The 25,285-nt window shown below is 55.7% G+C and overlaps 1 protein-coding gene across 6 annotated transcripts in view; it reads left to right on the forward strand.

Annotated features, from left to right (window-relative positions):
- The window catches only part of NFAM1 (NFAT activating protein with ITAM motif 1), a 103,251-nt gene that overhangs the window by 47,141 nt on the left and 30,825 nt on the right, over positions 1 to 25,285 (forward strand). The window contains exons 1-2 of one of the 6 annotated variants that reach the window (XM_073882686.1): positions 12,571 to 12,857; positions 13,946 to 14,088. Coding sequence is in view for 2 of the 6 variants with exons in the window: in XM_073882683.1 (XP_073738784.1) it covers positions 18,493 to 18,562 (70 nt within the window). In the remaining 4 variants the exon portion in view is untranslated. Of the gene's footprint in view, positions 1 to 12,570; positions 12,858 to 13,945; positions 14,089 to 18,358; positions 18,563 to 25,285 lie in introns of those variants that run through there. The other 5 variants (XM_073882687.1, XM_073882683.1, XM_073882684.1 and 2 more) reach the window with 5 other exon arrangements.

Below are 25,285 nucleotides of genomic sequence, written 5' to 3' on the forward strand. Positions count from 1 at the left end.
TGACTTGGTGGAACACCCACTCAAGTCTCGATTTTTCTGTGATTTATGTCCGGTTCTAGATTTCCATCAGAACCATTGGTCCCCACCTTCCTCACCAAGGATGCGGAGAGTCGCAGCTGGATGGTGTTCTCTAGAGAACACTAATTTCTGAGTTAATCTGAAAAGACAGAACTCCGCTCTTTCCATGTACCCTGCAGAGATACCTGGTGTTTAAACTTTTTAATCATTTACATTAAATCCTCAAGTACAATTGTAGTCATTTCTTCTCATCCAGTACATCTTTGTGAGAACTTATTGTGTACTAGATACTGTTCTGGTGGTGAACAAAAGAGATGGCATTCTGGCACTTTCTAGTAGTGGGATAAAGACAGTCAATCAATCAACTAATCAGTCAATCACTCATAACGTGTGAGAGACAGTGACAGCCTGCCAAGGAGAAAATGCATCGATGGGAGTTTTAGGAACAAATTGTGTAGCTATAGGTGGGGGTGCGGTGGGGGGGAGAGAGCATTCCAGAAATGGAGAACAGCCAGTGCAAGGCGATGTCTGGTGCGTTCCAACCCAGTGGGGACGGTGGTGTGGCCGGAAGCTGTGGAGGAAAGTGTGAGGCTGAGATCCCAAAGTGTTCGGCCTGGTGGGAAGGAAGACCTCGTCCTTTGCTGGGGAGGGGTGATGGTGGGGAGGGGAGTTGGTGGGGGAGGGGCATGACAATGGGCTTGGCAGTGGAAGGTCAGAGGAGCCCACTGGACCCCAAGTGGAGGTTTTGAGTAGGATGTTGGGCGTTCGAGTCTGGAGTCAGGGCAAGGCCCTGGCCAGAGGGCTAAGGCTGAGAGTCCAAGCCCTCCAGTGGGATTTACCGTGGGCGTGAGTGTGGGCAGAGAGGAGGTTTGAGGTCAGCCTTCGACTTGCCCCCATTTGGGGGTTGGGGTGATGAGGAGCAGCCAGCAGGAGAGGGGAAACCGGGCGGGAGGAAATCCCGCGCCAAGGGGCTGTGGCCTGGGACAGGGTTGCGGGATTACAGCACCAAGGTCAGTGGGCCTCGCTGAGGGCATTTCAGAGAGAGGAGGGAATGACAGCCCATCAGAGAGAGATTCGGAGGGAGTGGGGGGAAGGGGAGTAATACAGACAATACAGACATTCTTCAAAGGAATTTTCTAGATCAGAGGACTGGCACACTTCTTGGAAAGTGAAGCTGGGCCAAGAGAGGCTTTTGTGGGGTTTGTGGTGGTGGTTTTGTAAGAAGGGAGAAATGACAGTGTGTTTGCATGTTTTCACACTGCTGGGAAGGAGCCTGTAGTGAGAGGGAAATGGTGCAGGAGCAGGGGTCTGCTGAAGCATCGGGCTGGAGTCAGCAAGAAGGGTTCGGATCTGGACCCAAATGGAGGTGCCAGGCACTGCTGTAGACTGGGGGTCAACAGTGAATAACTGAAAACTCCCTGCTCTCACGGAGCTTACTGTACGGGGAGGTGGACCCGAAACAAGGTAAATAAAGGAATTTTTAAATTTTATTTATTTGAGAGAGAGAGAACATGAGCAGTGGGGAGGGACAGAGGCAGAGGAAGAAGCAGGCTTCCCGCCGAGCAGGGAGCCCGATGCGGGGCTCCATCCCGAGACCCCGGGATCATGACCTGAGCTGAAGGCAGATGCTTAACTGACTGAGCCACCCAGACGTCCCGGTATATAAAATTTTAAAAAGGGCACTAAGTGCCAGGAGGAACCCAGGTCAGGGAGGGAGATGCTGGGTTTAGGGAGGGATGCATTTTAGGTGGGGTGGCCAGCAAAGGCCTCCCTAGGAGAGTAAAATTTTATACAAGCCAGGCAGACGGTGACAGGAGGGACACTCATGGGTGTGTGTGTGGGGGGGGCACGGCTCCAGGAGGAGGAACAGCAAGGCTCAGATGGGAGCATGTGGTTGGTGAGCCAGGAAGGAGGCTGGCAGGTAGGTGAGCCCAAGAGAGAAGGGGCGGACATTGGGCAGAAGGTAACCTGGTGGGGGCATTGGCAAGGCATTGGCAAAGCCCGAGGGAGCTTTGACCCTGAGAGAGAGAGAGAGAGAGAGAAGGGAAGGGAAGGGAGGAGAGGAGAAGGGAGGGGAGGGGAGGAGAAGCCAACCTAAGTGTTTGCGGAGGTGATGCAGCGTCACCCGGCCTGTGTTGAACTCCATCCCTCTGGCTGCTGTGTCGAGCACAGGCCGGGGAAGGACACAGAAGCAGAGACAGGGAGCCTTGCAGGAGGTGGGAGGCAGGGGCGCCAAGGGGCTGTATCCTGGTGACATTCTGCAGGTAAAGGCGACTGGGGGTGTGAGAGATGGTGCCAAGGCTCATCTGAACAAACAGAGGGATGTAGTCAGGAGAGCCTGAGGGAGCTCTTGGCTGATGGGCTCCCCTTTTCTTCAATGAAATGGAAGCAGGCTGGGGCAGGTGGGAATATCCTCCAAGGAGCAGGGCAGGGACTGGGCCAGGTGGCAGAGGGGCCTGGGGCCCCATCCAGGTGAGCACTTTTGACTGTGAATGAGACTGGTTAGCAGGAATGTGTGTGTCCCCAGCCACTTTCAGGAGTGTAGGGCAGGGGGCGGGGCCTAAGCAGAGGCGGGGTCCCCCGCCCCCAGCCGTGGGATGAGGGTGGGAGATGGGTCCAGGAAGAGCACCAGAGGACCAGGGTTCACAGGGGCTGAGGTGGTCAAGGGCTGTTAGGAGGCAGGAATCTAGAAGCAAGAAATGGGTAGTAGGAGGTGGTGGCCTGAAAGGGCCGGAAATTGGGGGTCTGAAGAATCTGGGCACACTTACCAGGCCCAGTGTGTGCCCTCCGGAGCCAGTTGCTGAGCCGTGAGGAGACACAAGCCATTGGAGGAGAGGAGGTGAAGGACTGAGGTCAAAAGACCATCTGCGTGGATGCTGGAACCGCCAAGGAGTACGCAGGTGCAAGGGGACGGCAGGTGGCCCAGCACGAAGATCTTCAAGGATTGAGAGTAGGTGGCCTGGAGATCTGTGGGTGCCTGAGGCAAGGAGGGGTGGCCGGTAAGAAGGTCTGACAACAGGAGGTTCAGAGGTCTGCTTTGTGGGGAGGGTGGAGAAGAGTCCAGAAGCAGCGTCGAGGAGCAAGGATGGCACAGACTCCGTTTCCAGGACCGGGAGCACCAAGGCCTCCGCAGGACCCTGATGAATAACCCTGTGAAGCTCATGTGTATTCCCTGAGTAGACGGGGTTGGCTGCAGAGTTTCTGCTGACAAGAGCCGGTCGCTGGCTGACCGCTACCCTCCTCCCCGCCTCGGCCTTCTGCCCTGCGGCCAGCCCCGGGCACCCTGCCAACAGCCAGGCCTGAGGAAGCAGCACCTGGTTACCCACTGCTCGGGAGGGCTGCCCCACCGATGAGCCAACTGGGCAGGTAGGGGTCCCCTGGTTTCTGGGATAGTTCATTTTACATGTAACTTGACTGAGCTATGGGGGGAGGGTGGGGGGCTCAGATATTTGGTCAAACATGGTTCTGGGTGTGTCTGGGAGGGTGTTTCTGGGGGAGACTTACATGGGAATCAGTAGACTTGAGTCAAGCAGATGGCCCTCCTTGATGTGAATGGGCCTCCTCCAATCTATCAAAGGCCTGAATAGAACCAAAAGGCAAAGGAAGGGGGGGATTTGCTCTCTCTGCCTGTCTTCAAGTTGGGACGTTGGTTTTCTCCTGCCCTCGGACTAAGATTCAGGCTGGAACTTTCACCATCAGCTCTCCTGGGTCCCCAGCTTGTTGGTTGCAGGTGTCAGGACTTCTCAGCCTCCGTGGTCATGTGGGCCAGTTTTTTATAATACATCTCTTCACTCACACACACACACACACACACACACACACACACACACACACACACCCTATTGGTTCTGTTTCTCTGGAGAATCCAGACTAATTGGGTTTCTGTGGCTCTTCTAACAATAAGGACGGTTTGAAAAATGGCCAGAGCTGTGGAGACAGACAAGCCAGGGAGGCCAGATGCCCCCACCTTGAGCCAGGCCACGCCGGGTTTGGGCAGAATCGGGGCTCAGGGCAATTGCGTAGACGGCCGTGGCTTCCAAGCTGCAGTTTTGGAGTGAGTCCAGCGGACCAAGTGTCCTCATCCGGGAGCTCTGCGCAGAGTCAGCCCAACCCGGGCCTGCTGCTGTCATGGTGGCATGCCTTCATCCCACTGGGGGCACGGCCTCTTCACCGTTAGACAGTCATGTTCAGGGCGGGATGGAAGTACAGATAATGTTTTATGATAAAGAAAAAAATCGGGATAGGATGATTTATTTTTATTTTTATTTTTATTTATTTTTTAAGATTTTATTTATTTGACAGAGACAGAGATAGTGAGAGCAGGAACACAAGCAGGGGGAGTGGGAGAGGGAGAAGCAGTCTTCCCGCCGAGCAGGGAGCCCGATGCGGGGCTCGATCCCAGGACCCCGGGACCTCGACCTGAGCCGAAGGCAGACGCTTAACGACTGAGCCACTCAGGTGCCCGGGAAAGGATGATTTTTTTTTCAAGACTTTTTTTTTTTTTTGGCTTTTAAGATTGATTACCAGTTCCTTGAGATTGGACCATTCTGCTTGGGGACCATGAACTCTTTTCTGGGCTGTTTTGATCCACTTTGCATCCTTTCACTGCTCCTGGGCACTTCTTCACGTCAGTGGAAATAAAAGGAAATGAAACCAAAACAATGATTTGACATTCCGAGGGAAAAGGCACAGAATGGGAGGAAGCTGAAGTGACCGCGAACATTCGTTCGCTCCTCAGTGATTGACCTTTGTCATCCCCGCGCTGCTGACAGGGACCCGGAGCCAACAAGGTGGTGTTCGCCCCAACCAAACCTTTTAGCAAGGCCAGTGTGGAGGTCATTCAAAACCTGGTTGGGGCCCAGGTGTTTACACAAGAGAAATGAAAACATATGGTCACAGAGAAACCCAGACGTGGATGTTTATAGCAGCTTTGTTCATCATTGCCAGAATCTGAGGACAGTCCCCACCCTTCTCCTGGCGAAGGGACAAGCCAACCATAAGTGGTCCACACAGTCTCCTCACTGACTCCTCAGTCGGAATCATACATGATAAGAAGGAACCCACGCAACAGCTTGGGTGGACCTCAGAAGCATTGTGCTCCGTGAGAGCATCCAGACTCGAAAGGCCATGTGCCTTGTGATTCCACTTCTGTGGACACTCTGGATAAAGGCAAAAGGAGAACAGATCGGGGTGGCCAGGGGCTGTGGGGAGGAGCTGACCACAAAGGGACAAAGATGGGAATTTTCGGGGGATGATGGAGCGTTCTTTATATTGACGGTGGTCGGTGCTTGCGGTTACACATTTGTCAAAACCCAGAGAACTACACCAAAGAGAGTGCATTTTACTGCCTGTGAATTTAAAAATAAATTTTTGAAAGTTAAGAGAAGAAAAAAAAAACCATCATTGTTTCCAAATAAAGGAAGAAGAAAGTTGTGATACATCCAAATTTAGGGATTTTTAAACAAATCATATTTCGTCATTTTGGAGTTTTTTTATTGGAGAGGGGAAGGAACTAGGAGTCGGAGCATCTTACGAAGCTTTGGTGGGTAGCCAGGCACAGGCCGGGGACGCGAGTGTGTTTCCTCATTTAACCCTAACAAATTTGGGAGGGCAGATTACTATCCCCCCTTTACAGATGAATAAACTGAGGCTCAGAGAAGTGACTTACCCCCGAGTCAAAAGGAAGATAACAGAGCAGGGATTGGAACCCAGGCCTGCAGAGTCCTGAGGGTATTTTGGGATAACGGGTTGACGCTTGCTTCTGTTTGCCAGGCTTTTCGTAAGGTTATGTGGCTTCACAATAAAAAGTGACTTATTTCCCTCTGACAACTCATAGCTCATAAAAGAGTTGCTCCTGTTGTGGCCTGGGAAGTAGTTTTCTTCTGCTGGTGCTTGCCTGGTTTCTTGATTCAGCTACGCGTTTCCGGAGGCCAGTGCTGGATGGTTGCAAGCAGCCACCCTTTTCTCTCACAGTTTCTGGGGGCTTAGGAGTCAAGGCTCAAGGTGTCAGCAGGGCCACACTCCCATGGAAGGTTCTGGGGAAGAATCCTTCCTGTCCCCTTCCAGCTCGCCTGCAGGTGTTCCTTGGCCTGAGGCCGTTCCCCGTGGGCACCGCCCCCCAGCATCTGCCACATCTTCACAGTGTCATCTTTCTTGTCTCTCCGTGAGTCCCTCTCTTCCTTTTTATATATTTTTGATTTTATTTTAATTTAAATTCAATTAATTAACATAATGTACTATTGGTTTCAGAGGTACAGGCCTGTGACTCATCAGTCTTATGCCCAGTGCCCATTCCATCACGTGCCCTGCTTAATGTCCATCCCCCAGCTACCCCGTCCCTCCACACCCCCCCCAATAACCCTCAGTTCGTTTCCTCTGATGAAGAGTCTCTTATGGTTTGTCTCCCTCTCTGGTTTCATCTTGCTTTATTTTTTCCTCTCTTCCCCTAAGATCCTCTGTTTTGTTCCTTAAATTCCACATATCAGTGAGATCATATGATAATTGTCTTCCTCTGATTGACTTATTTCACTTAGCATAATACCCTCTAGTTCCATCCACGTCGTTGCAAATGGCAAGATTTCATTTTTTTGATGGCTGAGTGATGTGCCATTGTGTGTATATATATATATCCCCCCCGAATGTGCCCGATCTCGTCCGTCCCTCTGTTCTTAGAAGGACAGCGGCCATTGGATTCAGGGCCCACCCTCAACCCAAGATGACTTCATCTCGAGATACATCTACAAAGACCCTTTTTCCAAATAGCCACATTCACAGGAGGAGGGGTTAGTACTTGAGCCTGTCTTCTGGGGATCACAGCTGAACTCAGCTCTGTTCAGTGAGACTTTCTTAGTGAGGGCAGAGGCCAGGCTGAGCCTTGGTGCTCACTGGTGGGCCTGCAGCCCTTCCTGTCCGCGGCTGTCACCCTCAGGGGTTTGGAGAGGTGAGCTAGAGTTGCCACTTAGCAGCAGAGAATCACAAATTCACCTTTCCTCATAAACCCTATTGCTTCTCCCTCCTCCCAGCAATCTCCCCGGCGGGCAACTAGCTGACACCACCCCTCCCCCCCGCCCCAGATGAGAAACAAAGGGAGGGAGGTATTAGGCATTAGAAAAGTGCCTGACAACACATCCTTTTATGAGTGGAGTGGTTCTGCCCGTTTTTGTCTGCCCAGCATCCTCCCTCACCCCCAGGAACAGCCTCCATGTTCTGGTGGGGACTCTGGTCCTCCCAAGGTCACTTAGTGGGGCCGGGCGGGGCGCCCATCCTCAGCTCCTCCCTCTGGCTTCTTTTCAGCTCCCCACCCTCTGCCCCCTCCAGTCCTTCCCCGCTGCTGGGTGGAGCAGATCCTGGCTCTTCCCTATAGCCTTACCTGGCCGTGTCCCCACCTGAGTTAGCTGACCTGCCAGGTGCAGCCCCAAGCAAGACGCATTCCAGTAAAAAGAGCAAGGATGGCCGTATTGTAGTAAAAGCAAACAGGCCCAGATCCCCGACTGTGGCTTTATTTGTGTGCAGAGTCAGGAGAGTTGCAGCAGGGGAGCTTGAGGGTGTAGACGCTTTTGGGGAGAGGGACTGGGGGGTGGGAGTGTGGGGGTGATTAGCCTTTCTTTATAGGTCTTTGCGTTTTGCACTTTCTGAGCCCTGATTTCATTCTGCCTCTTAGCAACCCTTGCTGGGTCCTTGGTGTCCTCCCTGCTCTGTTCTGCCTCCTTCCTCACCCTGAGCGCTGGTCCAGAGCCACCCACAGCCCTGCCTGCCAGGACCCCCCGGGCTCCCTGGCCCTGAGGCCTGCACCCCGCCAGTACCCCTGGCCTTGCCCATCACTTGACCAACGGACCCGTGGCCCTCCTTGATCGTGACTCATGAACTTGGCAGTCTCTCGGATTCCCCGCTGTCTTCTCTGAAAACACAGGGAACTGCCACCCAACAGGATTCTGACTCAAGGAAGAAAAGGGTTGAAAAAATGCTCAGTAAAACTGGGATTTGCCAGCAAACGAGAAAGCTTCTTATTAAAGACACAGGATGCAGAACACTTAACCAGCACTGTCTCCTTTAGTGTCAGGAAGGCTGAGTAGGGCAGCTGGTTCCAGGGCGTCAGGACAGAGAGGCCCCCCTCATCCTGCATCACCCCAACCCCCCCTCCTACCCCATCCTCTCTGACCTCCAGGGGGCACTAGATCTCCACCCAGTAAGGACAGGTCCCCCTGCCTCTCCCGACTCCCTCCTAAAGGCTCCCGCAGAGGGGTGGGGGGCGGGGGGAAGGGGCTGGCACTGAGCAAGGCACCCACCCAATGGCAGGTTGGGGGCTACCCCAGTATATTGTCAGGGCGCCGCACTTCTAGTCCTGCAAGATTCAGAGCATCCCTAAATCCCACATTTTAGGAAAATGGATGAAAAGCTGATCAAACAGACTTTGATGCCAGGATGAAGGACCGAGTCCTCTGTGATTGAGTTGGAGGCAAAGTGTGGGCTGGAGTTCTCATCAGCGGGAGGAGGAGTCTCCCGTCATCTGTCAAGCCTGAAGGGGAGAATGAAATGGGGCCTGTCTCTCCTTGGAGCCTGGCTGCTAGTTTGGCATGGGCCGGCTGGGCAGAGCACCCAGGGTATGCAAAGGCAGGCTCAGGCCAGGGCAACGGGGGTTTGGGGGGCCCTGCTTGCTGGTAAACCACAGTCCCAGCCTGGAATTTGGCTCAGAATCCTCATTCAGAAATATCATCCTTTCTCCATACCTGGGGAGGTAGATGAGCTCCCGGGCTCCACCCCAACAGAGAGCCCTACAGGGCAGTATTCTCCAGGCAGGCGCCGGCTGCCTCGCTAGGGAGGGTAGCCCCCTACGCATGCGTGGTCTCTTATAGCTAGCCCACAGGCATACTTTTCTGCTCCTGGTGGCCTTTCCTATTCTCTTCAGCCTGGCCCAGCAGGAGAATTTGCACTGCTCAGGACTGCCTATAGCTAGGAGGAAGGAGAGGCTCAGAGGGCCCTCATGACTTGCCCAAGACCCCTCAGGTAGGAAGTGGCAGGCCCGGGCTTTGAACCCAGATCCCCTGCCTCCCAGTCTAGGCTCAGGTTCCCCATAAGGCAGAGGCCACCCCCACCCGTCCACATTGTTCAAAGGCTGGGCCTTATGAGTGAGATCACAAACTAGCAGGAGTTTGGCTGCTGCCTCCGGAACAGCCAGGGAGTGGCTTGCCTCCACCTGCCTGGATGCGCCCGCTTAGTCAGTGCCATTCAGGGGGAGAAACAAATCTTTTTTTTTTTTTTTTTTTGCCACTGACTTGCAATATGTAATTGCAATGTGTTCACATGGTCGTACGTTTCTATAAAGTTTGCAGATGTTGAGCCTTTTATTTTTTTAAGGTTTTATTTATTTGAGAGAGATCATGAGCGGGGGGGGGCGGTGCAGAGAGAGAAGGAGAAGCAGACTCCCCACTGAGCAGGGAGCCCGATGTGGGGCTCGATCCCAGGACCCTGAGATCACGACCTGAGCCAAAGGCAGACACTTAACTGACTGAACCACCCAGGCAACCCTGAGAAAGCCTTTTTCTAAGTCAAAATCACCAGTGGACAATCTCAGCCACGGATGCAAGGCATTGGCCTGGGAGAGGGGAAGGAAGACCATCTTCCAGAAAAGTCTCTCCCCCAGCCAGGCCATCCTGATGGGCCTCTTCCAGAAAGCAGAAGGCTTTGCCATGTGGGAAGCCAATGTTCGCACCATGGGTTACCAGGAAAGAGGACTCACGTCCAGGGGTTCCCCACATTCCTAGGGGCAGGAAAGGCTTCCTGGGGCCCAGAGGGGGTACAGCAAGGGTCAACCAGCAACTCGGAGGAAATGGGGGACCCAAAAGGAGCTAGGCACTTTGAGAAGGCTTCTCAAGAATGAGGGAGGGGCATGGTCCCACTGACCACTGCCCTGGCCAGACCCCACCTGGGCACCAGGGGCATGCAGGCTGCAGGAGCCTTCTGTGGGGAAGGTCTGGAAGCCAGCTCAGGGGAATGAACAGGACTAGGGATGTCTTGGCTTGCAGAAGGGGAGGCTGGGGGCCAAACAGCCCTGTCCTCGGCTCTGGCAATGAAAGGGGGAAGGACCTGGAGGAAAAACCCCAAGGGGAGAGTGTTCATCCAGGGAGGGGCTGCTCAGTGAGCTGAGAGCCTCCAGTCACTGGGGGCAGGAGCAGAAAGGAGTGGTGGGGGAGGGCCAAGAGAGGGCCAAGGGAAAGGGGGGGGAGGTGGTAGGAGCCCCAGGCCAGGCCCCCAGACTCTTCATTAGTCCCCTCCCTCCCCCTCAGCTTCTGCACTGTGTCCCTGAGAGTGGTGTCTGTGATAGGAGGGAAGGGCTGGAGGAGGGGTCTTAGTTTCCCTATATTCTCAGCACCGAGCTTGGGACCCCCAGCAACCTTCAAACAGGTGCAGAATTGGATTGAAGGAAGAACTCCTTTGTGAGCCCAACTTTCCTATTACTTTAGAGTCCCACATATCCGCCAGTTTTGTCTTAAGTAGGCCCAGATTCTGTTCTCAGACTCTGACTGTGCACTTTCCACAAGTCATGACCAAAGTCATTGATCGATTACTAACGTGATTAGAATTCCCTGTGGGGCCCGTTTCACATGTGTGTGGCCTGAGCACCCGCCAAGGGGACGTGTCACCCCCTGGGAAGGGAGGGCTGCCTCAGGTGGAGCAGGTGAGTGCTGGGGGAGGCCGGCAGGGAGCTCACAATCCAACTAGGGAGTGCAGACACCCCCGAAGGTTGTCCCAGGGCAGCCCCAGCTGGTAAACCGAAGCCAAACCCCAGCTCTGCCCTCATGGGCTGTGTGGCCTTAGGAAAGTGACTTCCTGTCTCTGAGCGCCAGCTTCCTCATCTGAAAGAAGTGGATACAACAGAGCTGACCCAGCAGGGTGGCCGAGGGCAAGGCCAGCATTTGGCAAAGATGACTCCCCAGTTCCTCCTGGGGCTGCCCGCCCGCCCCCTCCCCCTCGCCTCCAGCCGCTGGCCAGGCCCCGCTGCCTGCTGGCTGCACGCCCCGTGGGTGGTGGTGTCACAGGAAGCTGTGGGTGAAGAGTGAGGGGACCCTGATGTGGGTCCAAGGGACAAAGGGCCTCCTGCCTTCCCTGAGGTCAGCGGCATTGAGCAAGGAGCCCAGCCCCATCCCTTGGGCAGCTCAGGGATGGCTGCATCCTCTGGGCTTCTCTGGAAAGTGCTGACACAGAGACCTCCCCACCTTGCAGGGCTGCTGCCTAAGGAAGACTTTCTTCCAAGTCAGATGCAAAAAGCCTGAAAATGCTTTCCTCTGGCTGTGGGTCATGGGTGGGGGGCTTTCCCCAGGGAGGAGGCTTCTGGGAGAGGGAAATCTTTGCCCCCCTACCCCCCGGGGTGCCGTGTCTCCTGTGACCTACAGGAAATGTCACGGGACCGCAAGCCCAAGGCTGATGTTTTTCTCTTCCTCCTTCTATCTGGACGCAGAACAGCCTGTGGTTACTGTTGATCCGTGCTTCCTCTGGAGACTTCTGGTCCTAGAAAGACAGGCAGCACCTCTGGGGGATTGCTGGGCGTTTTGTACAGAACGAGATTTTCACCCTAGTGAATGCAGGGAGTGTCTCAACTTCCCGAGCAAAATCTTTCCACTCAGAAACCCTATCATAATTGATGCCAGGGCTTCCACGAACGGCCGGAAAGTGGCTCAACTCAGACGTAGCTGAAAATCTGTACATGCGAAATGAAAACAGTAGAAATCGATACTGGTGGCCCTACCAGTAATTTTTTAACAGAAAAATAAATGGTCTTATTCATCTGACCATTGTCACCCGAGAGCAAAGGTAGTTTCAGCAAAGGATGGAGAGGAGGGAGGTCTTCCAGGTCTGGCTCCCCTGGGCCCCTCTCCTGCCTCTGCTGCTCAGGACCTCACACCCCCATCCCTCCCGCTGGGTCATTCTCTCCTACTCCTAGAAGCTTTCACACTGAGCCTTTGTGAATGCCCGTGGCCTTGGCTTCCATGGCAGGCTCAGCCTGTCTGGGCTTGTGTCCCCTTCACACTGGATTCCCATGGGGTTGTGACTCAGGTGTGTGCGAGTCAGGCTCTGCCCTAGGTGGAGGGCATCCAGGATGGGATGGCCCAGAGCAATGCCCCCGAGAGGTTTGTTGAATGAATGATAGAGGGATCCAAAGTTTCTGGTGGGTCATTGGAGGCACTCCTAGACTCCTGTAAGAATTAGAGGTACTAGCCTGGATTCTTTGCCGTCTCTGGAACCAGGGCCTTCTGCCTGTGACGTAGGGCTCCCCAGGTATGGCGTAGCCTAGCGTAGTACACCAAAGAGAAGTGGGAGGTAGAGAACCTTCTGGGCAGAGAGGAGAGGCGAGAAACTCTCTTGAGGAATCAGGCCAAGCTGATGGGAGAGAGACCCTGGAGAGTCCCCTGCCCCTGCCCCGCCCCCTGACCCCATATCCGGAGCCCTAACAGGGCTCAGCTCCAAGACGGGAGTCCACTGGGGACCTCCTCTCCTGCCCCTCCTCCCGTTCCCACTCCCTACCCTTCCCAAATGTCTCTCTGCTGCCCCTCCCAGACCTGTCATCCACAGATTTCCTCATCGCTACACACTCCTGATGTCTGTACCTGGATGTCGCTGGACCCTTGTTGCTCTCTGCCCATCCCCCAAGCCCCACATCGAGACCTGTATGAGAAGGAGGCTCAGTAAGAGTTTAAGGCAGAACAGCCACTTTCCACCAACATCATATTCTTTGCGAAGTGTTTTCCCCTCTGTCACTCCCAACTATTTCTCATCAAATCCATACAAGGGAGGTATTTCACCCCAGATGGTGGATGAAGAAACTGCCCCTGTTGGCTTAGGAGGTAAGGTGGGGAGGCACCATGAGGGGGCTTGTTCCCTATTCCCAGGACACCCGCTGGCCTTCCAAGGGAGGGGGAAGGAGGAGAGGGAAGGAGGGAGGATCAAATCTCTTTGAAGGGTTCCTCCTGGCCCCCTCTGAGCAGGCCTCCTGGAAAGCTGCCCTGGCCCTGCCCACAGCCCCTTGGGAATGTGCCTTGAAAATGCTACAGGCAGTTTGGCCAGTGTGAGAACCACGGGAGGTTAAAATACAGATCCCCTGGCCTCTTGGAGCTGAATCTCTGGGGCGGGGCCAGAAATCCGCATAATTACTGGCTGCCACACACACCCCCTCTGTGCACAGGACACTGACGCCCTCTGGCTCATAAAACCACGGAACTGTGTGGGGTGACAATGCATGAATTAGCCTCAGGGGAGGCTAATTGTTTCCTTAATTGGCTGAACTCACTGTGGGAGCCCTGCTCAAAAAGTCTCCGGTTGTCACTGCAAAACCGTGGGACTGGTTTGCCTGGTGGCCAATGACTGGCTCCGATGACGTTTCCCCCAAGTGGATTTTATGAAGTGTTCCCAGCAAAGCAGCTTGTTAGAACCCAGGGGGGCATGCTCTAAAGGACGCTCCTGTCCCTGGGGAAGGGCATTGCAGAGACAGCCAGCGTGCCCTGCACCCCGTTCCCACAGGCCCCCCGCTCCCGCTCCCGCCACTCCGTCATGCTGCCTCTCGAGCCCCTGCCCGGGCTTGCTGGGTGGCCGCCTCTGGCCGCCCAAGACCGCTAGAGGGGAAGGAAGGGCCAGGGAAAGACACCTCGGGGGCGTTCCCCTGTGCGCCACCAGGTGGCGCCATTGGCACAGGACAATCCGGGGCTGTCCCGTGTGGCCGGTGGGGACAGGGGTGGTACCATTAGTTCAAGACCAAGGCTCGGGTGCCTGCCACCTGAGGACCTCCAATGATTGGCCTCCTGGTCGGTGCTTCTCTCTCCCAGAGACACAGTCCTACCAAGGGGCTGAGCCTAACAAGGCCTTGGCACATGGTGATCATGGATAAATACCGAAAAATGATGCCATCTTTATTTTTGTTGTTTTTTTCTCCCCCCAGATCTTAAGGATTCTTTTCCGTGTGGCAGGGGTCGAGGAGGGGGCACCGCCTGCTTGCCGCCTTCCCCCAACAGAACTAGCAGAGAGAGTCTTGTCTAACTCTGGGGTTGTGTCTATCAGGAAGACCCTGGTCTCTGCTCCCAGGTGGGCCTCTGATCCCATCTGTGACCAGGAGCAGGTCATCTGCACGGTTTTTTTCTGTCACTAAATCTGTACGATGAGAGTTATCATACCAGCCCTGCTGGGAGAATCAAGTGAATCTTGCAAGAGAACATAATGATTAAAAGCGCAATCACAGGAGCTCACCTCCTTGTTCCACTGCCTAGTTGCTCTGTGGCCTTGGGCAAATGGCTTGCACCCTCTGATCTTCAGTTTCTTCATCTCTAAAATAGGGGCAATAATAGTACCTATCTACATGAGGTTTTTGCGAGGCCTGAAGTAGTCAATACATGAAAAGCCTTTAGAACCGTGTCTGGCATAAAACAAATACCTAATAAACAGGCAAAAATTCTGGCTTGAACCGGGAAGGCACTTTGGAGATGGGCCCAGTCAAACTTACAAGCAGGGCAGGAATCTCTGAGCAGCCTGCAGGGAGAATGGCCTCCAGGTGGGTTTGCACACCTCTAGTGACAGAGAGCTCATTTTCTCTGAAAAAGGAGCCCGGTCTACTGTGGGCCAGCCCAGCTTAGGATTAGAAGGGTCCCCCCAACAGAGTCACAGCCGGTTCTCAGGCTGAATCGTGCCCCTGGCTTAGGGGTCAGCTCTACTACTGGGAGTAAGCTCACTGCCCCCTCCCCTCCCTAACTCCCCCCACCCCTCCCCCCCCACCCCCAAATGCGGCTACATGGCTACCCCGTGCAGAAAGGGGGATGGGTGGTGCAGGGAGGGGAGGGAGGCAGCCCTCTCCGGGTGTGTCGGGGGGGGGTGCTCGATGCAGTGGACGCTGTCCATCTTGAGCACCAGGCCAGTGCAGAGGGTTGTTTTGAGTGGGGCCTCCAACTGGTGGGCTCTTTCTGGTGCTGGAGTCTGTGGGGAGAAAAGAAATGACCTCCTGCAGCTGAGGAAGGGAACACAGAGAAGACAGGCAGCTCCTGAGCAGGGGCACCAAAGCGGCCAGGCCAGGGGCCTCATGGTCACTTGCTCGCTCACCTTTGCTCACTCAGGGCAGCTGGAATTCCTGTCTGGGGGTTCTGTTTTCTTCTCTAGATGGGGAGCAACTTGAGGGCAAAACTATGACTTACGTTCTGTGCTTCCACTGCCTGGTACACAGTGGGCCCTTAATAAATGTGCATGGGAACTAAACCGAAAACAGAAACCAGTAATTTTGGTCCAGTTTGGAAAGCTGTAGTCTTTGTGTGGATAAGGCACCTCTGGCCTGCTGGGGACATCTGCACTCTCCCATTTCCTCCTCCTTCAGGGCTGCCCCCTCCTCCATGAAGCCCTCCTCGGCACTCCCTCCTCCCTTCGCCCTGAGTAAATAATCCCTTCCTGTGCCCCCTCTTGGCTCTGTACATACTACTGCTATAAGGCAGGCTGGAAGAGTGGATAGGACCCCAGAGCCTGGGGTTATCCTCAGAGTCACTTCCTCTGGACACATTCCTTAGCTTTGTGACCTTAGGCAAATTATATTTTTTTTATTTTTAAAAAAGATTGGGGCACCTGGGTGGCTCAGTCGTTAAGCGTCTGCCTTCGGCTCAGGTCATGGTCTCAGGGTCCTGGGATCGAGCCCCGCATCGGGCTCCCCGCTCGGCGGGAAGCCTGTTTCTCCCTCTCCCACTCCCCCTGCTTGTGTTCCCTCGCTCGCTGTGTCTCTCTCCGTCAAATAAATAAATAAAATCTTTAAAAAAAAAAAAGCTTTATTTATTTGCGCGGGAGAGAACAAGTGGGAGGGGCAGAGGGAGAGAGAATCTTAGGCAGGCTCCACGCCCAGCGAGGAGCCCGACATGGGGCTCCATCCCACGACCCGGAGATCGTGACCTGAGCCGGAACCAAGAGTTGGAAGCTTAACTGACCGCGCCACCCAGGCGCCCCAGGCAAATTTTATTTTAACCTCCCTGTGCCTCGGCGTCGTCATCGGTAAAATGGAATTGGTTTATCCAATCCTGTGGGATTGCAGTGAGGATTAAGTTGATTTGTAGATTCGGAGTGTCTCGAATAGTGTCTGGTGTTTAGTAACTGCTCTGAATTGCTGTTATTGCTTAGTTGTGCTGGGATGATTGCTCCTCACCCAGATGTGGGCTCCTCGAAGCTTGGGTCTCTCACTTGTGCATCCTCCCACTGAGGCCAGTGCCCAGGGCGGGATAGGCGCTCAGCAAAACGTGAGGGGACAGATGGACACTCGGACAGATAAGTCTGGACAAACAGGAGTCCTGAAGTGCGCCGTCCCCTAGGGACCTCACCCGCAGACTCGGCTGTGGAGGCCCACTGGGGGTGCCACCAGAGCCCACGTCCCCTGCCCCTCCCACCCCTGCTTACCCGAAACCCCCACCAGGAGCTCGGGGGAGGAAAAGCCATCAGATCCAAGTCCAGCAGCTTGCCAGCTCAGCATCCACGGGGGTGAGAGCAGGTGGAAAGTGTTGGTGAAAATGAGGTTTCACAATGCGCTGTGGTTTCATTTCCATCACCTGGTTCCTGAGGGCCTGACAGGCCAGCCCGGGCCCCCTGGCTCCCTGCCCAAAGCCCGTCCCTGCCTCTCACCAGGAACACCCATCCCACTGCAGCCTGTTGGGATCCTGCCGTGTGCCAGGCTCCATGGTAGGCGCCACCTTCACAGGAAGCCTGGGAGGAAGGCATTTTACCCCACCTGAAGCTTGTCCATCCGTCCATCCATCCATCCATACACCAATATTTATTGAGCACGTACTAAGGTGCCTGCGCTGTGCCAAGCCCGGGGGGAGTCAGAGGCGAAGGTGACAGAGGCGGCCCCAGACGGGCCAGAGACCATACGCAAGACCCACATCCAGAAGTTGCAAAGCTCCCAGGGCTCCGGCGTGCAGATCTGGGCTGCCCTGGGGTGCAGATCGTGGGCTGGCACTGTTGAGGGGCTGAGGGCTTTGTGTGTGGAGGAAGCAGAGGGGCACCTGCGCGGACGGGAGCGGGGGCAGAGCCCGTGTCCGTGTTCTGAGGCAGCTTGGTGCTCAGCCGCCTCCCAGTGCCAAGTCATAAAGAGCCTCCTAGAGGCACAGACCGATGCCTTTAGAACGCTCCCTCCGTGCACAGGGACATTAACGTGACGTCTATCACCATGGCATCGAGGTGCTTAGACAACCTGCTCCCCCCGGAGGTCGGAAACAGCGTGAAGCAGATTATCTGTGTCTCACTGTGACATATGCGATCATGTATCACTGTGATGGATCAACAGTCAATACCACTGGGGTCCCCGCCACCCCCCAGCCAGTAGGAAGTGGCTGGCGTCTATACGTTTTCCTCACCTGGTGGGCAGCCCTGTTCCTCCTTGCCGCCCTCCTGGTGCTGCTGGTGGGGGGGTGGGGGACATCTCCTGGCTTTCAGCGTGCATGTGCAGAGCGGCTGAGGGGAAAGCATTTGGAAGAAGGACCGAAACTGGACCCCTTCTGTGTCTTCGTGGGGTTTGCATGGAGTGGGGACAGAGGCGCAGGCTTCACACCGCTGGGCATTGAATCCTGGCCCCACGTACCTGCCCCGATCTCAAGCAAGGTGCTTTGCCTCTTGGGGGCGTAGTTCTCTCTTTTGTAAAATTGGGAATAATCACATTTGCCTTGAGGGTTAATGGGCACTCATGGGGAAAGGAGGTGAAGTGCGAATGCGTGCCAACACTCACCACATTTCCCCAGCCTCCTCCGCTTGCCCGAGTGCTGGGGTCCTCCCCTCCACCCCCAGACTCCTGCCCTCTACCTCCCTGGGCCTGCAGGCAGACCTCTACCCCCCTACCTCATCCGGCTCGGCCTAGGGCTGGGCTCCAGAAGGCCAACGGTAAAAAACCCCGGTCTGCTGGGGAAGGGGGTGCCGGGCTCCTGCCCTCACCCTAGCTGCCTGCCCCTTCTCCCTCACGCACCTGCCCCCAGCCGCTCCCCCCAACCGCCACCGCCCCCTGGAAACCCTGCGCTGGGATGAGCACATGAATCCAGGGGTCCCTGGACGATGTCTGACGGGAAATCTGTGAGCACAGTTTTAAAAGTTTCAGCTCTGAGCAGCTAAATGAAACCCCAGAGTTACTCATGGGAATTCTGTGTCCCCTCTGTCACCAATGTCTACTGGTTGGGCCACCAGCTCAAAGGGGACCGAGGAGGGGAGCAGCACCCCAACACGGGGTGGACGGGGAGGCCCCGCCGGGAGGGGTGCACGGCCCAGATTCCTCACCCCGGGGCTGTTCCCACTCCTTGCTCAGAAAGTCCAGGGTTACTAAGGGGAGCAGACCCAGTGAGGCCCTGAGGAAGCAGAAGGGTGGCCAGGGAGGAGCTTTGTGGGAACTCAAAGGGGAACTGTGGAGGCCAGCAGGCCGCCACCTCCTGTGAACTTGAGACAAAAGAGGAAGACTGTGAGGGAGGCCCCGAAGGAGAGCCGGCCTCCATGGCGGACACGTTCTCGGGCCCCTGGCTCCTGGGCTTGCTCCTGCTTCCCTGGACGCTGCCGCTCACAGGTACGCTGCCTTCCTTCTTCCCACGAGCCCTCTGGCCGGCACATCAGGGCGGCTTTCATCCGCCCGTGCAGCTAAGTCCTGGGCACCTGTCTCGGGAGGTGTGCTGGTTGCGTCTGAACATTGCAGACTTCACAGGGAGAGCCTCCGGGGATCGGGGACATGGTTTGCTGATGCCTCGCCCAGGTGGCCCCCACCTCGCTGCTGCTGTGTTAGCAGACTTCCACCGCCAGCCTGACCGCTGGCCCTCAGCCACGGCGGGTGGGCGTCCCTGCAGCCAAGGGCAGGCGGGGTCGGTGTGGGGTCAGTGGGGAGCTCACCCCCACGGAATCTGCATCTGCTAAGCGGCAGGGCTGGCCTCGGCCTTGTTGCCCACGTTAGCCGGGGAGACCCGGGCGGACGAGGGCTGGCCCCCAGGAACACTGTGCCCTGGGACGCAAAATCGTCACTATTGCCAGAGAGGGTGGTACTCCCCACTTCCTGGCGTGCAACCAGAGGCCACCTTGCAACAGGAGCTGATGCCTTCCCTGGGCCAACGCCATGCCCCCGTTTCTGGTCCCAGGTCCCCTCAGAAATGGGGTGGCCTGGATCCAAGCCAGGCCTCGGGCTGTGTGGCCTTGGGGCACGTTTGTCCAGACCAGGGAACCCCCAGGAGTGTGTCTCTCTGGGGCTGCCCACGAGGGGGTCCCTCCAGCTCAGTCTCTCCCAGGGCAGCCCTGGGCCCTCTGGGATTCCCAGGCCCACCCACCCCACCCACCCACCCCCGCCACTGTGCAGCCTGGATGCTTTGCTTCCTATTCACCCAGACTTTTCTGAGGCTGCTGGGGGGCTGCCCCCCACTTCTGCTTCATCCTCTGCCTTTCGTTTAGACTGTAAACAACAAGGCTCTTCTTACTGTCATGAATTAGCCTCTTTGAGCACTTACTCTGGGCTTTACTCTCACCCTCAGACCCCCTCCAGCCACCCTTGGGGTGCAGTCACTAACAGCACCACTTAAGAACAGGGAAACTGAGGCCCAGGGAGGCCAGGTAGCTTGCCCAAGACCTAGAGGGTGAGTGGAGGTCGGGTTTAGTCCCAAGTCTACCTGAACCCCAGGCCAGGATCTTTGGCAGTGGGCCCCAGGGCTCCTCTCAGCTTTTTTTTTCTTTTTTTTTTTTTAAGATTTTATTTATTTTTGAGAAAGAAAGAGAGAGTGCACATGCACGAATGCACATGAGTCGGGGGAGGGGCAGAGGGAGAAGCAGGCTCCCCACTGAGCAGGGAGCCTGATGCGTGTCTCCATTCCAGGACCCCGGGATCATGACCCGAGCCGAAGGCAGATGCTTAACCTACTGAGCCACCCAGGTGCCTTCTTTGTAAAGAATATTCCTCATAGAAAGTGTCACTCCCCTCCCCCAAGGGGACAACAGCTGGCTGTGGTACCGGCTGCAGGCTTCCTGGGCTGGGCCCCTTGTGACATCATTCCCTTTCATCTTGCACACCTTGTGCCCCCTCCTGCACCCCCCCGCCCCCGTGGCCGGTGCAGAGATGGCCCCGAGGAAATGCAGTTTGTTAGTGACAGTGCATCAGACTCGGTCATTTCTAACTTAATATCCCTAAATTCTCATCATTTCTTTTTGTGTGGCCCCTTCTCCCCAGAAGGGACCCAGCACAGCTGGGTAACAGTGGACGACACTTTGCGGATGCTGCGGTGGGAAGCGCTTTTGTAACTGTCTCAACTATAAACATACAGTGGATTCCCCACCCCACCCCCAGCATTGCAGCAAAGGTTGTACAAAAGAGAAACTCTGCTCTTTCACAAGAGGTGAAAAACCCTCGTGGTCCCCGAGAACAGTCTGGAGCAGCAGACAACACGGTCACTCCTGGTCCTGCCCTGAGGGTGCCTGGCTCCCTCTGTCTGTCATCAAAGTCCAGCCCAGGGACAGAGCACCGTTTCTCTGAGCCTCGGTGTGACGCAGGACTGAGTACATACACCAGGGCGTTCAGCCTGACTTTCCTTCCGTCTGAGCTCTGCGATTCACCCCAGGACCCTGGGCAGTTTCCTAATGTCTCTGTGCCTCAAGTGCCTCATCTGTTAAATGGGTGCGATAGTAGTACCTGCCTGGTGTCACAGCCTGAGACTAAGTGGTTGGGGCACGTGGTCGGGGCTCAGAGAACGCCAGCTGCCTGCCCGTCTAGCAGAGCCAATCCAAACTCAAGATTCCGTTGGCCAGGTGGATATCTTAGCCAGCGCACAGGTTCCTTGGGGTCTCTCTGACCTTGCCAGTGGCCACTGGCACATTATGGTTTGGTGTCTCAGGACCTCTCTTGCTCCCAGCCCTTCTCCTCCTGTCGTGAGCCGGGACTCAGCCCTACTGTCCTCCAGTCTTTTGAGCTCTCTGCAAATTCCACTTTTCTCAAAGGGTCTGGGAGCCACTTGTGGTCTCATGGGCAACTGCTCTCCCCCAGAGGTGAGTCATGCAAACCCGAGACTCAGCTTTCCTGGGAGCAGCTGTACATCTGCTCAAGACTTGCTTCCACCAGGCTTCGGTCACCTGCGAGGGCTTTGGGGCCAGGCAGAGCCCAGGTTCAAGTTCTACCTTCTTCCATTGACAGCTGTGTGACCTTTGACAAATTACTTAACCTCGGGCGCCTGGGTGGCTCAGTTGGTTAAGCGACTGCCTTCGGCTCAGGTCATGATCCCAGAGTCCTGGGATCGAGTCCCACATCGGGCTCCCGGCTCAGCGGGGAGCCTGCTTCTCCCTCTGACCCTATCCCCTCTCATACTGTTTCTCTCTCTCTCTCTCTCTCTCAAATAAACAAATAAATAAAATCTTTAAAAAAAATTACTTAACCTTTCTGAGCCTCTGTGTCCTCAACAAATGTCAGTCCCCTTTCCCTTCTTGGCCTTTCCAGAACTCTGGGCTCTATTTATTTCTCAAATATCCATGGAGGAGGACCAGTTCTGGGCACGGGGGCAGGGGGAGACCTGGAGGTGAACAACCCCGACTCTCAGCCTGGTGGAAACGCTGAGACTTGCCCAGAGAACGTGACAGAACATGACCCAAGGAGAGAGTTACCGATGCAGGTTTGCTCCCCTCCCCCTTTGCTCTGGACTCAGGTGTCACCGCTCCCTTTGTTGTCCAAAAGATGTTCAGGAGCCTCCTGCCTTCTTTCCTGCAGCTCCGAGCCTCTGTGGGGATTGGCCTCTGCTTTTCATCTTTGTCTAATCCCAATAAAGAGCTTTCGAGGCAGGCGGAGAGAAGCACCTCTCTGCTGGAGGTGGGGCAGGGGGAGTGTTGGTGGGGGCAAGGGAGCCCCGAGGGGGAGGAGACAGAGCATGTGGGTGGGTGACAGGCACAGCGGGAAAAAAGACTGAGAGGCCAGAAGGCAGAGACGGGGAGGGGACAGAGAGAGGTTCAGTCTGACTGGAGGGGAGGGTCTCTTGTCCGAGCAGTGGGATCTGAATCCCACTGGGCTCTATTCCAGGAGGATTATAAATGCCTGTCAGGTAGGGGTTCAGATGCTCTTCCAGTTGGCCCTATTATCATTGCTTTCTCTTTTTAAGTTATGAGCTCTAATACCTATACAGAGAAGTACAATAAACATAAAACAAAGTCCTGTGTGACCACCATCCAGAGAACACCGTGGGGCACCAGAGCCCGTGGTCCCCCGGCCGCCACCTAGACACCCCTCTCTCCCATGCCAACTCTCGGGGCAATTGCTCCCTGGCATCTCTTTATAGTTTTATCCCTCAGTATGTGTCCCCGAACGATATGGATTCATCTTCCCTGTCGTTGAACTTTGTATAATCAGAGTGATGCTGTGTATTCTCGCGACCTGCTTCTTTCACGCCAAGTTACGTTTTGTAAGATCTGTCCAGTTGCTGGTGTGGCTATAGTTTGTGTATTTTCGTTGCTAAAGAGCTGGGATCAGAAACAGCAATGCTGGGAGGCTAAATCCAGCCCCGCTGCCTTTTGGTATGGCCTGCGAGATAGGAGTGGGTTTTTTTTTTCCCCTATGTTTTTAATGGTTGGAAGAAAATCAAGAGGAGAATATTTCACAACACGTGAAAATGATACAATATTCACATTTCAGTGTCCATAAATAAAGTTTTATTGGAACACAGCCATACTCATTCATTCGCAGACCATCTAGGACTGCTGTCAGCCTCCATCGGCAGAGTTGAGCAGTTGCGAGGGCGACCATATGGCCCGCAAAGCGGAAAATATTTACTACCTGGCCCTTTACAGAGCACGTTTGTCAGCCCCTGCTGTGGAGTGTCCCACTAAAGGAATATATTGCAATTTCTTTAGCTATGATCGACATTTCGGGCGCTCGACGTCTGTGGCTGTGAGCACTCCTGGGTGGCCCCCAGGCCCATGTTGTTCAGTGCCTCTGGGAGCACATGTCCCCATGGAGGCTGCTTCTTCCCAAGCTGTCTGCCCCCCGCCCCGGGCAGACTGTGAGCTTCAGGGGGCGGGAAACTTGTGCACTTTCTTGGTTCGAATCCTTGACTCCTAGCACGGAGCCTGGCACCCAGGGGATGCCCAGCAGATACCAAAGAGAGTGGGCTGGATTCAGCTCCTCAGCCACAGGCAACCCCAGGAGGAGTTCCAAGAGGGCGGGGTGGAGATGTGACGCCACCGGGAGAGGCACGTGGGTCCAGGGGTGCGAGGTGGGTCCGTCTGCTATGGCGGGGGGCCTGGGCCTCAGGCTCCTCTCGGCAAGGGCGGAGCAGCGAGACCCTCATGTCTTGGGAATGAGAGTGTGGATCCAGGAGTGCTGCGTCCACATGGGCCCCAACACCTGAGATCTGACCCTTGTTGTGGATCTAGAGGCTGCAGTGGGAGTACAGGCCTCGGGTGCTGGGGTGGGGGCTGGAAGCCGAGGAAGGGAAGGGGGTGACCTGAGGCTGGAGAGGGGGAGGGGAAAGGAGTGGGTGTGAAATTGGCAGGGGGAGCTCCTGGCCCCCTGGGGAGGACAGTCTGGCCAGCCTGGGATTGAGCTGTGGGAGACTTGGCCAAGTCACCTGACCACTCAGCCCCCACCTCCCTGTCAGGGCACTTGGCACCCTCCAGTGCAGGCCTCGGGAGCAGGAAGGCACATCCAGGGCCACCTGTGGCCCTGGGACCTGGCACCTGGGACCCCTCAGGGTGGGCCCGTGGGGCCTCAACCACGGGGACGGGGTGCCTGCAAGGGGAGGTGTGGTGAAGCTGGGGTGTACCTGCTCCCCCCACCCCAGGACTGCATGGGCTGTGGAGAAGAAAGTACAATGAGAAGCCAGAGCCCCCTTGGGGCTCAGGGCCGGATCTTGCCTGCCGCCGGTGGGCTAGGGGAAGGGGGCGCCACGCGAGCACAACCCCAGGCAAGGCAGGCTAGCTTCTCTCAGTCAGCAGGGGTGGGGTATTGCCTACAGCCCTGGCTACAGGGTCCACAGCACATTTCTGAAGGCCACTTGGCAACTCATATCAAAATTTAAAAATTTAAAAGGATCCCTGCCCTTTGAAGATTTATGTATTTATTTGAGAGAGACAGAGTGTGTGTGCCCTCCAGCAGGGGAAGGGGCAGAGGGAGAGAGAGAACCTCAAGCAGACTCCCTGCTGAGCGAAGAGCCCCACCCGGGGGCCCGATCTCGCCACCCTGACATCATGACCTGAGCCAAAACCAAGAGTCGATGCTTAACCGACGGGGTCACCCAAGCGCCCCCTGGGGTACCTGCCCTTTGAATCACTAACTCCCCTTTTTTGGACCGGACAACCTTTATATACCAGGACGATCCCTCGTGGGCCCATGGAGCACAGCAGCAGACTGTCTCACGGCCATCAGCTGCGGTGGGTTTAGATAAGACCCTCTCCCGCCCCCTGGCCCTGAGCAACCCTTGCCTCTTGGCTCCTGCCTCCCGCTCCCACAGCCCACTTTCCAGCCATGCTGGATGACTGCCCCTAAGCCTTTGCTCCTATCGCCCCCTCTTCCTGGAAGGGGTCCTCTCACTTGCCCACCTGGTGATTCCAACCTGTTGGTCAAGGTCAAACTCGGCAACCTTCTCTGTGGTGCCCACTCTCCCACGCCCCCGACAAACCCAATGGCCAGCCCTGCCCTGCCAGGGTGTTCCCCTATGGTTCTGAGCATCAGGCGCTCAGAGGTACAAAGGGCATGACAGCGGCAGCTGAGGGTGCCGACAGCACTGGGAACAGGTACCCAACCTTAAGAGGTGGGCTCTGTGCGAAAAGCCAGAGAAAGGGCAGAGAGAGAAGGTGCTGGCTGGGGAGCTCTGGGGGGAGGAGGAAGGGTCGAAGAGGGAGGTACCTGCAGGTGAGGGTCAAGGCCAGAAGCATCGGGAGCCACAGCTCCGCCTCCAGGATGTTTGCTGACCGCCTCTTGCCGTGGGAGGGGAGGAGGCTGACTACAGGGACAGGGCTGGCCATTGGGCTGGGGAGGATGGAGGGCAGTGAGTGATTTTGTGCCTGAAGGGTGCCGGATCTTCGGGGAGATAGAGATTTAAGAGAAGTCAGGATAAAAGTGATGTGAGGAAGGCCTCTACAGGAAGGAGTTAGTGTGTTGACAGCCAGACGCATTTAGAAGGAGGCTGGAGGGGGAAGGGTCCCAAGCCCTCAGAACGAATCACTAATGCGAGGTTTTAGGCAGCTGAAGACTGAAACTCTGTAGTATTTCTCTTTTCTTCCTTCCGTCCTTCCGTCCTTCCGTCTTTCTTTCTTTTTTCTTTCTTTCTTTCTTTCTTTCTTT

The sequence above is a fragment of the Callorhinus ursinus genome, unplaced genomic scaffold (genome assembly GCF_003265705.2).
Source record: "Callorhinus ursinus isolate GAN/ISIS: 27379988/994484 unplaced genomic scaffold, GSC_fseal_2.0 scaffold48, whole genome shotgun sequence".
Lineage (NCBI taxonomy): Eukaryota > Metazoa > Chordata > Mammalia > Carnivora > Otariidae > Callorhinus > Callorhinus ursinus.